This window comes from Homalodisca vitripennis, chromosome 1, assembly GCF_021130785.1.
Source record: "Homalodisca vitripennis isolate AUS2020 chromosome 1, UT_GWSS_2.1, whole genome shotgun sequence".
Lineage (NCBI taxonomy): Eukaryota > Metazoa > Arthropoda > Insecta > Hemiptera > Cicadellidae > Homalodisca > Homalodisca vitripennis.
Window position 1 is genome coordinate 146,119,488 of NC_060207.1, and position 14,170 is coordinate 146,133,657.

Consider the following 14,170-nt stretch of genomic DNA (forward strand, 5'->3'; position numbering starts at 1 on the left):
CACACCATGTGTTTCTGAGCATTGCTGGAGTTATGCTTCCAATAACCTCTCGAACTCTATTCTTGAGTTCCTCAATATCTTGAACTTTTTTCGCGAAGACTCTGTCCTTGACATAGCCCCACAAAAAAAAAGTCTAAGGGTGTAATGTCTGGGGAACGTGGAGGCCAAGGAATTGGACCATCCCGTCCAATCCAACGACCAGGAAACGTGTCATTTAGGTAGTCAAGTACTATCTTACCCCAGTGTGGAGGGGCACCATCTTGCTGCCAGTAAACATTTGGTTGTCTATGCTCAATTTGCGGTATTGCAAAAAGTTCAAGCATGTCGAGGTATACCTCTTTAGTGACTGTCGGTTCTGCGAAGAAAAAGGGTCCTATCACTTCATCTATAGCCAATGCACACCAAACGTTTATTTTAGGGCTGTCTCTTTCTTGTTCTCGAACATTATGAGGATTTTCAGTACCCCAAATCCTACAATTGTGTCTATTCACCTTACCAGAAACATGAAAGGTTGCTTCATCAGAAAAAATTAATTTTTTCAAGAAATTTTGCTTTCTCCAATGTTTATTGTTTGTTCTTCGAGGTCAAGTAATCTAACAGCAAAATCGTAGCGTCGAGGTTTATCGTTAGGTTTTAGTTCATGTAATAACTGAATTTTGTATGGATGGAGCTTAAGGTGTTTGTGCAATATTTATAAGACTGTTGATCGAGGTAATCCTAATTCCAAACTTGCACGCCGAGTAGACTTACCAGGGCTCCTCGTAAACAATTCTCTTACTTGATCAACAATAGCTTCAGAAACTGGAGGTCTACCAGCACCTTTTCTATGTTGGACACTTCCCGTCTGTTCAAACTGCCTATACCAGCGTTTTATAGAATTGTTACTCGGAGGATTGCGGCCATACTCTAAACGAAACCTTCTTTGAACAGTTATTACAGATCTGCTTTCATGAAACCAAAGAACACACCTTGCTTTTTCTCGCACACTAGCCATTTTGATACTGAGGTTAGTTTAGTGTTTGTTTAGTCAACTGTAATTAACAGCTGGTGTGGAAAGATCCATTGTAGACCAGCTGACTATGTCACAACACAAGTCATTAAGAAGAATCATACCTTACACCCACAGTTTAAGTGACATTTTTACTTTCTTTTTATAACTACATTTTATAATTATTGTAATGTGTACAATTATTAATTTTCAGTCAGTATATAAAACTGTTTTAAATTTACAATTTAATAAAACAATTCCCATGTTTTTAAGTTGATTGGTTATTTATTTATTCAATCTTAAAATGTGTACAATAATTTATAACCACCCTGTATATTAAGAATAACAAGGGACTGAGAGCAGAACCTTCTTGCACACCCGAATTCTTTTAGATATACTTCTGCGTGATCATTTTTTAAACCAATATATTGTTTCTGACAATTTATGTAAATAATATACAATAAAGCAATAAAATATTCCAATAAATTAATATTAGGTTAGGAAATAAGTGTTTGTTTCTCAATACATTGTAACCAATTAATTTAGTTTAAGTTTTAAAGACATGGTAATTTATTCTTATCAGTTTGTTAGTTACATCTCAGACTGAGGTATATTACAAGAATACAAATGTATTACTTTATTCCAAAATATGCGAAGAAATAAATTTCTATCTATATAAAAAGGGTGTAGTAAGTATGTTCTTTTTAAATTTAATACTTGGAATTTAAGTTTAATGGACAGTGTATAGAGACTCTGAATTTAGGGAGTGAAATAGTTTTCATTAGCGCCGGTGAAAACATTGAATATCAATGCAACATTATATTGTATTTGGTTAAATAGTTTCTAGTAACTACAGCGTGGAGGAGCCCTCATCTATAAATCTTAATTAATGAGAAAGCACTTTTGATGCAATATGATGGAGCTAATAATTATCAGACTAAATAGGTATATTTTACATGTATATTAGTACAGCTTTTAAACCACTTTCACGTAAAATTTCAACTTAATCGTACATAGAGGTTTTGTGTAATGATGCACAAACATACAAAATTTCATTTATATAACATTTAAAATTATGTAGTGTGATTCAGATTAAATGTTATAAACACCGCCTACTGAAGTAAAGGATTTTCTATTTCATTTCAAGAAGTCCCTAAAGGAGTCTCAGTTTGCTTTGTCTCAGTTTATCTGGTTAGTTTTAGGAGGTAAGAATCAATCCTAATTGTACCTATCTATTTGTCTTTGTTTTCCAATTTCTTTTCTCTCTGTTCTCATATTTCCATGGTTTAGCCCAAGAATAGAATGAATTTATAACTGATGAGTATCATATAACTCATTATTGCAAAAGAACACTCACTGCACTCAAGAATTTCCTTACCCCTAAAACATATGCACTTGTGTCAGGTGTATTACTTTTTATACCTGTGCGTAGGCTACTGCACTTGAACTGTAGTTCCAGAGAATGTGGTTGTTGTGCTAAGTTAGTTCCTGTTCCTTTGTTTTTTCTTTCAAACATCATCTGATAGAGATGTACCACAATGTCAGGGAAGCCAACTTCACATGCACAACACATATTTACAACTTTGTCCATTAGTTGAATTAGTAATATTTAAATAACATCCCAATGCATTAAATTGTTTCGATTAATCACTGGCACCATCTGTAGTAAAAGTTTGATAATATTTGGTTAATTCTATTAGCATTGGATTACTAATCAAGAACTGTATAGCCTACTTATTATTTCTCTAAAACTTGCATTTAATAGTATTTTTCAACTAAAACTTCTAGTATTCTTATTCTGGGAAAATTCTGAAACAAATGTTTTATCCTCTCTTTTCATTTGATATATACATGTAAATGAGACATTTAAATATCTCTAGGTAGTATGATATCAAGTTAATGGTGCCCTATAGCATTTTATAAACATAAACTGTCCTGTATATTTAATTAAAATATGCAATTTCCTGAACTCTCTTAACTCATCTACATTCTGTAAGATATTTTATAAAAAATTGTGCTTTTTTATTTAAGCCTTGAAAATTGGCTACAATTACTACTATAAATGCTTGTAATTCTTCACTAAGCGACCAAAAACATCATTACTATTGTATTATTTTAATTAATTTAGTACCAAATTTCAACTCATCCGTTAAGTAGTGGGTGATGGAAGAATGAAAGCAATATTTATTAAAAAATCTACATTTATATTAGTAGTAGAAAAACTAAATACACATTCATACATCGAAGAATAACTGTGTCTAGGTGTGAGCCTGGGGAGGAAATGTCAGATGATTTACAAGCTCATTCGATATTGCAGGAGAAATAGCTGGGAAGATAGTGAACTTTATATCAATAAGTATATGTGAGGTGAATGACAAGGAAAATTTACTCAGCTGTTATCTCTGTATATAGACGTATTGTATAGTACGTTCTTAGAAATGTATCTTAGTAAACAAACACGGTTTCGTAGTCTAGTAGTAGTAAGAGTAGTGTCTTGGTGGAAGTTGTTTGTTAGTTCCAAGCAGCCATGGGTGAACAACCTGCTGGGTAAGTGACGATGAATTCTTTATTTCACTGATGTTTGATGTTTGATTTTGATATAAATTTTATAATCTAAACTGTCAATGTGAAATTATAATATATATATATATATATATATATATATATATATATATATATATATTTCAGGTTATTATTAAAAGTATGTGAGCTGTATTTTATGAGTTCATGCAATCAGATAGGTGACAGATCTGGTACATCGAAATAATGTTCAATTGGCATCACTCAATAAATGAAAAATATTCAATTATAAAGGATTTAAATCTATAAAAAATAAGTTAATCATAATAGTATTTTAAAAACAAAACATAACAAACATAAATGAACAAACAGAATCATAGTAGCAGCAATCAAAGTAATTTTGTGGTGGAAATATGCAAAACTGGATCAACTTTTAAGAAACACGATATTTATTGCTAAAAGAGGCAATCTATTCAATGAGTAGGTATTTAAAAATTGAATTGAAGAAATGAATAAAAATTATGATACAAAAGTTTAGTTTTTGATTAATATGATCATAATTTCAATTAATTTTATTAAAATAATAATTTATTTTAGGTATGGAGACGTTTCTGTCACATTTACGCTCAATGGTCAGCTCCAAAAAGGTAAATTAAGTTTTATATATTACGGTCATAGTACCATATATTAGTAAATTAGCCATAAAACAAGAGTTCAGTATTAATTTAAGTAATTTCAATTTGTCTTATCCACTATGTTACAAACTTTTACAAATATGGAACATTACAGAGGAAATTTTGAAAATTTATTAAATTACGAATTTGTAATTGGATTGGAATAATAGGTATTGATTTTATATGTCCTATGTATACCTAATAAAATTATGTCTGTAATAATATTAAAATTCAAAATAAATTAATTGTTTCTGTATATAGCGTTTGATGATTGTAATAATTTTTCATAGATAATTGTTTTTTAAAATCCTAAATCCTTGTATATATATTTTTAGATATAAATGGAATGTAATGAAAAATGTCTTTGTTATAGAGACAAGTTAGGAATTAAAATTCCTCTTCCTCCCTCAACTTCTAACTAACCTTAAGCTTTTAAGCGTAACCTCTACTTTATGTTAGCTATTTTAAATATTTTATTCTAATTTAAATTGACTGAGTATTTTATCTAGTAATACCACCCACATTCTCAGCGATTATTCATAAGATTTAAATTAAATTAAGATTAAGATTAAAATAAGTTTAATTAGGCCATGAAAATAAACAGTTTAAAATACATTTGGTAAATTTGAATAATTAAATTAAATGTGTAACAAATATAAGGTCAGAAGGTTGAAGCAGTTGAAACTATTAGTTATCTGATCATTACTAATCTGATAATTAACAACACTGGTGGCGGCATCTAGATCTAAAATGAAAGAAGAGGTTTTGAGATCAGAAATTAAATACAACCTGAAAAACTCATAGTTGTACATGTGTTAATCTACTTGTTATTTTGATAAAGTAGAGTAAGTTGTACTTGTAAAAACATATTAATAACACTGTCTTTGACACGTGTTATTTTTAACGTTTTTACAGTAATTAAAACAACAAAAATTTAACAAACCTCGATTAAAAAAATCTACTATTTTCATACCTGATAATGTACTTGGGATATGAATGATGGGCACTAAGTGACTGATTTACAAGTCTGAGTGGAAAATATAGCTCATTCCTAGAGTCAGCAGGTAGGTCTGAACATTGTCCTTTGAAATATTAATTAGTCAAGTTTGAGATATATAAGTAAAGGCAGTGTAATACACCATGGTCCTGAAGTTAAAATTAGTGTTAATTGAAATGTATTCCGTGGTAAAGTTTGTTGGAATGTAGTTTGTTACATAGCCGGACATTGAAGGAACAGCCAGATTATTTTGTTATGTAAGTTCAGCCAATTTTCTCTAACTGAGTAAAAAAAACTGTTAGTCGAGGGAACCCTCATTACGGATAATGATGTTTACAGCAAAGTGATCTGGAATATAGGGATGGGTCTATAACATATAACATATGTAGATGATGTTCTTTGAACCCAGACATTCGTTTACAGACGTGCGAGTGTACTTGGAAAGATTGAAGATACAGTATAATACTTCCTGTTGTCAAGTCCCCTGAGTATCAAGGATTGAGGTTGAACTTCAATAGCTCTCTCAGAGGTCCAGCATTTTGTGTACCAAGCCAACTCTCTCCATGGGAGAAGACGTATTTGGGACATAGCCACTGTCGAAGTCGTTATTTCTGGTAAATTTCAGTCTGGTTCAGTCTTGTCATGCTGATTGTTGCAGTAGTTCAGTCTTCATTGTATTTCCTATCTTTTTCTGCGACTTGGTGGCGAGTGTCAGTGCACAATATTTGTTGTTGAGAAACAGGGCCTGTTCTAGACATTTTGTGTAAGCAAACAACATTCCGGCGTCACTCCCCCCTAAAAACTTATATGGTAATAAGGATTATTTCTGGGTTTCGATAGATAAAAAATAAGAGTAAATATAAATGCTTAAGAACGTCCGAAACGTGCGAAACTTACTCTAATTATCAGCATGTGTTAAACATGTCTGAAGATTCTTAATGTCATACAGAAAACTAAAACTCTTGATGTGGTTCTCCATGAATTCAAACCTCTCTTTAAGTGAGTTGATTGCTGTATCAAGCACCACAAAAAAAATTTTACTTTGAATGATGCCAATCCAGCCTGAATCGGTACATTCTGACTGTCATAGGAGAATGGCCTCTTTGTTTCCTTAGACGAACTTCGGTTTCTTTTCCAAATTCATCAGAAACACCAATTTTTTGTGCCAGTTCTGAAGCGTCTATGATAATGCTACTGATACCTTCATCAGAACTCATATTTTCCAAAAATGTCTGAACACTTTTCACGAGGTACATTGAAGTTTGCAAAGTAAATGAGGCTTTTGCAAGGTTTTACTCACTATATTTATTTGAAAAAGGATATTATGCAACATAACAGGTAACACAAATATTTGAAAGAATGCCTACTGAAGTGTTCCTTCTAAAAGCATCCAGCTTGTAGCATAATATGTTGCTTATGATTCGGTCTTGGGTATTTGTGGACAAGAGATAAATAACATCATTTTGTATTAGTTTACTCAAATATAGAACATGTATTTCGTCGAAAGTTACTCTTCTTACATGTTCAGCCATGACAACATCAAATTTGGAAATATCCGGCATATGGCAGGTCACTCCCTTAGGTAGAACTAGACCTCTGGTTGCTTCCATCCTCGGGATGTTTCCGATCTCTGAGAGCTCCCGGCCAGTGGAAACTTCATGCCTCAACGAGTTAAAGTCAAAGTCAAAGTCAAGTCTTTTATTGCCGTTGATAATATTACAATTATGTGGCAAAAGTCATACCGAATAAATCTATAATTTTTACATTCGTTCACAATACCACATTCAGACATACAATCGTTACATTCATCCATACCACTTACTCGCCAATTCTCTCCACTGCCAACGCCAGTGTTAGTCTTCTAGATTGGAGGTCTCCCAACTATAATTCAAAAACTCGTCGACGCTATAGAATGCTTTAGACGCTAAAAAGCGCTTCAGACGAGTTTTTAACGCCTTGGGCGTTTGTACGTTTTTCATGGAATCCGGCAAACTGTTGATGAAACGGACACCTGCCTGCGAGGGCAGGTGTTCATAAACTACCGTTCTGTGTCGCCCAGTACGGTAGTTGTCTCTGCCTCTCGTTTCATATTCATGCACGTCACGGCCCCTAGTCAGGGCACATTTTGACTTACAGAATAAAACTGCCTCCAAGATATAGAGACATGGCAGGGTCAACAGCTGCAATTTTTTGAAAGCTGGTCTACACGACTCTCTGAAGTTCATGTTGGCGATTGTTCTAATCGCTTTCTTTTGAAGCCTGAAAACTCTCAAAATTTGATTGTTTGAACAAGCTCCCCACAAAATCACTCCGTAGGAAAGATGTGGGTAAATCAGGCCGTAATACGCCGCCATCAGAACCTGACTTGGGCAGTATTTGGCTAAAGATCTTAAAACATAAACGCCAGATGCTAATTTTGAACAAACTGAATCAATGTGAACATTCCATATCAAACCTCGATCAAGGTATATACCAAGGAATTTGGAGGAGTAAACTTCTTCTAATGTGGAGTCTCCCAGCATGACGGAAGGCCCACACCCAACGTCCATTGGTCGCAGGGCGAAATTCAGAAAATTAGATTTTGTGGAATTTGTTGTGAGATTGAGGCTATGAAAGTGTTGGACGCAATTGTTAAGGTCAACAAAAGCTTTTTGTTCCAAAACTTCTTTTGATTTTTCGTTAAAACAGAGAGTCGTGTCATCAGCATACTGCACGAGATTCCCGTACAGAAGTGATGACTCGATGTCATTGACATAGACCAGAAAAAGGATTGGACTGAGGATGGAGCCTTGGGGAACTCCATATATCAAATTCAATGGACTTGAAAGGTGATTTGTAATTTGGACAGTCTGTGTTCTATGGCTTAGAAATGATTTAATCCACAGCAGGGGCACACCTCGAATGCCATGAGATTCAAGTTTGTCAAGAAGTGTATTATGGTCAACACAGTCGAATGCTTTGGATAAGTCGAGAAACACACTTATGGTGGGATTCCGACACTCTAACCCCTCTACAACCATTTCGACCAGACTCACCACAGCGTCTACCGTCGATTTTCCCGTTCTGAAGCCAAATTGGTCTTCAGAGAGCTGGTTGTGTTTGCTAAGAAAACAAAGCATTCTTGTCAAAAATAGTTTTTCGAAAATCTTGCTCACAGTTGGCAAAATAGAGACAGGCCGATAATTGTTAAGGGAGCATGGGTCATCTTTTTTGAAAATGGGGTGTACTTTAGCATTTTTCAGGAGGGAGGGGAAAAACTCCTGTTTGAAAAGACAGATTTACCAATTGAGTATCATTGCCAGTATCACTGATTCCCTACCTGTGGTAGTTCATGGCCTCTGTCAGATCCCTCTTATGTACGTAGCGCCAGGCCTCTGGGAGATCCTTCTTCAGTTTACTAGCTCTGACAGTTCCCTGTTTCAGGTAGCGCCTGATCTCCGTCAGCTCCAGGTCTTTAGCAGGTCTTGTGTCTTTGCCAGGCCCAAGTTTCGTGGTGCTCCTATTCCCTAGCAAGTTTCAACCTATGAAAGCCCCCTCCTATTGGTAGATATAGGCTCCGTGGGAAATTTCCAATCATGTTACTTTAGTTTTTTGCTGAGCTAAGGTAGATATTTTGTATTTTGTAGGCTTGGAATCTCATTTCTGTTTCAGTATCGTCAGTGCCTGGAGATATGTCCCTCAACACATATATTAGGGAGTGCGCCAAATTGAAGGGTACCAAGTTCATGTGCCAAGAAGGAGGATGTGGCATCTGCATTGTCAGTCTACAGTTTACACACCCTGTCACTGGGCAAGAAAGAGTGGTCTCTGTGAATTCGGTGAGTTGATCACACGATAGCAAACAGACTAAAACAAACTCTTAATTAAAATTGATTGGTACCTCTTAAACTGTAGTAAGAGCTTTGCAGAGAAGGGTTTCAAGTATGCGCTGATCATGTACCCCAGAAAGCGAGGATCAGTAATAACATGAACACGAGAAACTGACAACCGATAATGAAGACATATTAAAGTTCTAATGGTTAGCGCATAGAAACGTACCTGTAACACAAAATTATGTTTTAAGAGTTATATACAGATTTCCGCTTTAAAGCGATGGATATCATGCAATTATGTTTTGTTTCTATTTCTTTATTTTATGTTGTGTGATTCCAACTTCCACAATGTGTTTTGTTGTTGTTTTAATCTTGTAAATTGGGCTATCAGTTACAGTCGATCTTATTGAGTTAGGAGACAGTCTGCATTAAACTATTTTAGTTGCTTCAAAAATAATTGCTATAGTAAGTACGTGTTGTATATTATTACTTAGTGCTGCATTTAAGAGCTTTTATAAGAATAGTTGATGCGAACTGACTTCTGCTCCCCAGACTGGTGTTGAGTGTGTGCAGGATCATTGAGTGTGTGTTCCAGTGCATGTTTCCTGTCCTCGCCTGCCATGGTCTCAGAGTGACCACTGTGGAAGGAATCGGAAGCAGGAAGACAGGGTATAATGAGATACAGAGCAGACTAGCTCACTTCTACGGTACCCAGTGTGGTTACTGTTCTCCAGGATGGGTTATGAGCATGTACAGGTAAGTAGGTTTTCTCAAGCTTTTTTACTACTTAATTATTCCTTAATGCTTTAATGGTACTTTATATTTTACGAGGTAAAGCTTTTTCCCTCATACAACTGAATCACCACCTGTACGGTCGTGGAGGTTGGAATATTATACAGACTGTGAAAAGAAGTTTAGATAGAAAGTTGCTAAGGTCCTTGAATTTTGAAGGTCCTAGGAAGTTAAAAAAAACTTATGTAATAGGACTGACTGAAAGAAATTTTAACCTTACAACTTGGTTCACGAGCTGAAGCTGACTATATGTCCTACTCCTACCAGCTGTTTTTCTCTTTAGTCTCCTTCCAAGCCTGTACGGGAGAATATTTCTGGGAAGCGAACTGTTGCTCTGAATACAATACTAGATGCAGGCTGCAAAGCTGTTGAGGTAGTAGTCCTTAACCCTTTACTGCATGATTTTTACGTAATTGATAAAATAAATACCATGTGGTCCTTATATAATCTGTTTAGCAAAAAAAAATAGTAAAATTTTTTTTTTCAATTTTAACATGCTTTTTTAATGTTTTTTGCTGTTGGCTCAGATATGGCGCCTCATGCAATGAAAGGAAAGAAGTCCAAATTTCAGTAGAGCCATATATGTACCATTATGCATTTGACTAATAGTAATAAAATTGTACAAATGGCAGTAATAATAGTCCAGTTTGTTATTAAAAAAGTTTTAATTGACAAATATAAGTTGTGTTGACGAAAGATGACTAAATTATATAAAATTAAAGACCTAATTAAAAGTTTACTTATTGTTATTGAATTAAATGCAATGAGAAATCAACTCTGATGAACTCTATCATGTGTATTTACATGGTGTGAAATTTGTAAAAACAGTTGTTGTCCTTATTGAGGCACAAAGTTAGATTGCACTTAGAACACTTCACAAAGCTTCTACTCTGGCAGTTAGGCAATTTGCACCTCAACCTAGAGTCACTCCAGATAGGCCAGTGCCCTGTCTCGTCTTTTCTTACATCTTTTGGAGGAATGGCAGAAACATGTGGCTTTTTAGCTTTAGATTGGAGAGCCACATCCAACTCAGTGCTTGGTCTTCCTCGTTTTAGAGGATGGTTTGCACCTAGTTTACACATTGATTGTCAATGCCACTGATTCCCTAAACTCTGCCAATGGCAGAGTGACTTTGCCTTTTTCTTTGCAGACTCTTTGGTACAGCAACCAGCTGTTACACATCGGTACGTCCAGTAGGTGATAAAAAAGTCTCATGTACCACTTTCTTGTTTTCATTCGTATTTTGTACCGCCCAAGGATGGAGTTGATTTTGTCAACTCCTCCCATGTTTTGTTTATAGGTGTTAACTACTTGTGGACAGTTTATTTCTTTGATGGTTCTTGTTTTTTTTTGCAGTACCTTCCAACCTTGTCCTGTTTACCAATCCCCACAAAGGAGGACAGTAGAGTGACAAACTTGTTGTCTTGCCAGGCAACAAGTGACAGTTTAACCTCTTCAACTTTTGCACATTTTTCAGTTGAAAATCCGCGTTCTTTTGCTTGAAATTCTAAAGGTGAAGGCAGGTTGTTTCCTGGAACTCCTGACGGTTCCAAGTGCATGAACATTCCTTTTAGCCAGATAAACAACAAGTGGTACATTAGTATAAAAGTTGTCCATGTAAAGCTGGTGATTTTGCGGTGAAATGCATTGTGACAGGCTAACTACTACATTGGCGCATGACCCGAGATCTGGTTCACCTGGAAGTCTTCGACTTTCGTCATTTTCTTGGCCCGTGTAAATTTCAAAATTGTAGGCAAAACCGCTGACCCCACTTAAAACATAAACTTTGTACCCCCACTTGTGTGGTATTTTTAGGTAGATATTGTCTAAGGTAGTTTTTGGCCTTTGTAGCACACATTTGCTCATCAACGCAAAGCATTTGCTCGAGAGCGACTGACTTAAATTTTGATTGTAGCTCCTCAACAAGAGGTATTTGTAAAGGCGATCATGCCCTGGCTCACCCCTAGGAATTGCTTTTAGGTTGTCACTAAAATGGATAGCGCTCCTTATAAATTCAAATTTATTTACCCCTCATGGTTTCAATAACAGCAGAATTCCCAATCGACTCTTTCCAGTAGCTTCGAACGTTTGGAAGTCTCACTATTGACATCATTATTACTATTCCTAAAAACTTTTGCAGTTCAAGAACAGTGATGCTCTTTGTGGTGTTAGGGTCTTTTTGAATTAAAAAAAAGTTTGACTCTTGAACAATATTTTTCAATAACTTATCATCAAAGAAATATTTAAAAAAAGCATATGGAGTTTCTAGGTCCATAATTTCTTGAGACAGCTTCTCATTTGCTTTGTCAAACGGCATTTTTTTAGGTAAAATACTTGCATCAACCCAATGAATTCCCGGCTTATTCTTTTCTTTCACAGGTTTTTGTTTAGGTTTTGTTCCCACTGTATTTTTTTTAGTTTGACTAGCACATTTTTTCATACAAAGATTAGGCTTTTTAGGTTTGGTCTTCATACAAGGATTACTAGATGTACCACAAAAGCGTACCTGGCTGTGGACTTGGAGGAGGGATATTTTCATCTTCATCGCTCGATGAATCAGTAACTTGCGAAGGATCCAGTTTAGCATAAACAGGTTGTATTTTTCTTGGCGTTCTCCTGTCGTCTTCATCACTGCTTACCTCAAAGTCTGGATCAGCGTCCACATCGTCCAAGTCTTCACTACAGTCAGATAAGGGTAGCAACGCATCAAGAATATCATCAGTATTCAAAAACTCGTCCATATCTAAAAAAAGAAGAAAACACTTAGTTTAACTTGAAAAACTAATGTTACTAACATTTGTTTATATTAAGACAAATAAGATACTTTTTTTCATATTAATGACTTAAGTGCATAATGGCACAAATATGATCCAATCAAAAATTGGTCAGTTTTAAGCCTATTGCATGATGGTCCATATATGGACCATTTGAAAAATAAACATTTATAAACGTAAGAAAACAGCAATATAACTTTAAATAGGTTCAATATGATCTACATACCTCATAGAAGGTGAATATGTTGGTCTTTTTCATCAAAACACAATGAACTTGTTTTTCGCACTTAAGAATCAGGCATTTATGGGTTAAGTTCACATTAGGAGTGTCACCATGTACTGAGTGGAAGGAAGCAACGGTGCTGCAACCTAGTGGCAAAATCTGAAAGCTCTTAACTCAGCTGGTAGTGCCAGATGTGGAATGTCATGCATTCAAGATTTTAAAAGACATTTTTGAACACACACAAAAAAAAATAATAATTAGTGGATGGTTCATATAAGGTCAACGATGCAGTAAAGGGTTAAGAAGAGGTCAAGATTCTATACCATGGAACTGAGAGCATTAGCATTGTCTTGAACAAGGCTTGGCTTTTACAGATGGAGAATATACTAAAGAAATTCCGTTTTGGATGTTCAGAATGTTTCATGAGCTGCTTACTGAAGACATTCGAGAAGGACTTAGTTTTCTTTTACTTATGGTTGTGACAAGAAAACGATAAGGGTTAATCAAAATTCCAGTGTTATGAATATCATAAAATATGAGCATACATTAATTGTGAGATTAAAACAATCAAGTAGAAAATTATACCATTACGTGTATGTATAATTGTATACCAAATAAACGATATTATTGTTCTTTGTAATGCTCATTATATTGTGCCCGATTAATTTTTTTGTAGACTTATTGATTATAAACTATCTATGAGAGACACGTTTCTTTTTCCTATTTCGATATAGTTGACCTATTAATCACGTGTAATTTCATTGAAATCACTAATAACAGGTTAGATTTGTTTTGTAGTTGCCTTGAAAAATTTAGAAAGAATATGAAAATTAACTAAGTTTTTAAGTCTCGGATGTTTGGCTCAGAGGGACGAGTGAGTTCCGTTGGGAATATCGGTGGGGTGCGTAGTCGGCGTGGAACCCTTATTAAAAAGGGGATACACGTAAAATTTGAAGTATTGAAGCATTGATTATAAGATATTATTAAATTAAATTACTCTAATTTTACATCCTAGAACCCTCTAGCATTCGGCTTAATGCCAAATCAGTTAGTTCTAATTGTAATCAATTATGAGATCATCAATAGACATTTTAAATTCACTGTTCGCTACTACATAGTAGTTAACGGTCTTGACAGTTTAACAGTTTAAAACAGTATGATGTATTTTCAGTTTTCTCAAGGGCAATCCCAATGCGACAATGAAAGAAATAGAAGATTCGTTCTCAGGAAATGTCTGTCGCTGCACCGGATATAGACCGATTCTCGACGCCTTCAAATCATTTGCCTCTGACCGAAGCGTCGACCTGCAAAACAAACTGACCGATATTGAGGTATTTTAAATGGATAGTTTAATTGTCAATACACTTCTGTTAATTTTTTCTTATCACAG

General features: G+C 35.0%; 1 protein-coding gene across 1 annotated transcript in view; it reads left to right on the forward strand.

Annotated features, from left to right (window-relative positions):
- The first annotated feature begins 3,447 nt into the window (after positions 1–3,447).
- LOC124353553 (xanthine dehydrogenase 1-like) overlaps positions 3,448–14,170 on the forward strand; it is a 47,995-nt gene continuing 37,272 nt past the window's right edge. Inside the window, exons 1-5 of the mRNA XM_046803448.1 lie at positions 3,448–3,535; positions 4,106–4,155; positions 8,831–8,997; positions 9,587–9,747; positions 13,952–14,111. Of these exons, the coding sequence (XP_046659404.1) occupies positions 3,516–3,535; positions 4,106–4,155; positions 8,831–8,997; positions 9,587–9,747; positions 13,952–14,111 (558 nt within the window). The 5' untranslated portion in view covers positions 3,448–3,515. The remainder of the gene's footprint in view (positions 3,536–4,105; positions 4,156–8,830; positions 8,998–9,586; positions 9,748–13,951; positions 14,112–14,170) is intronic.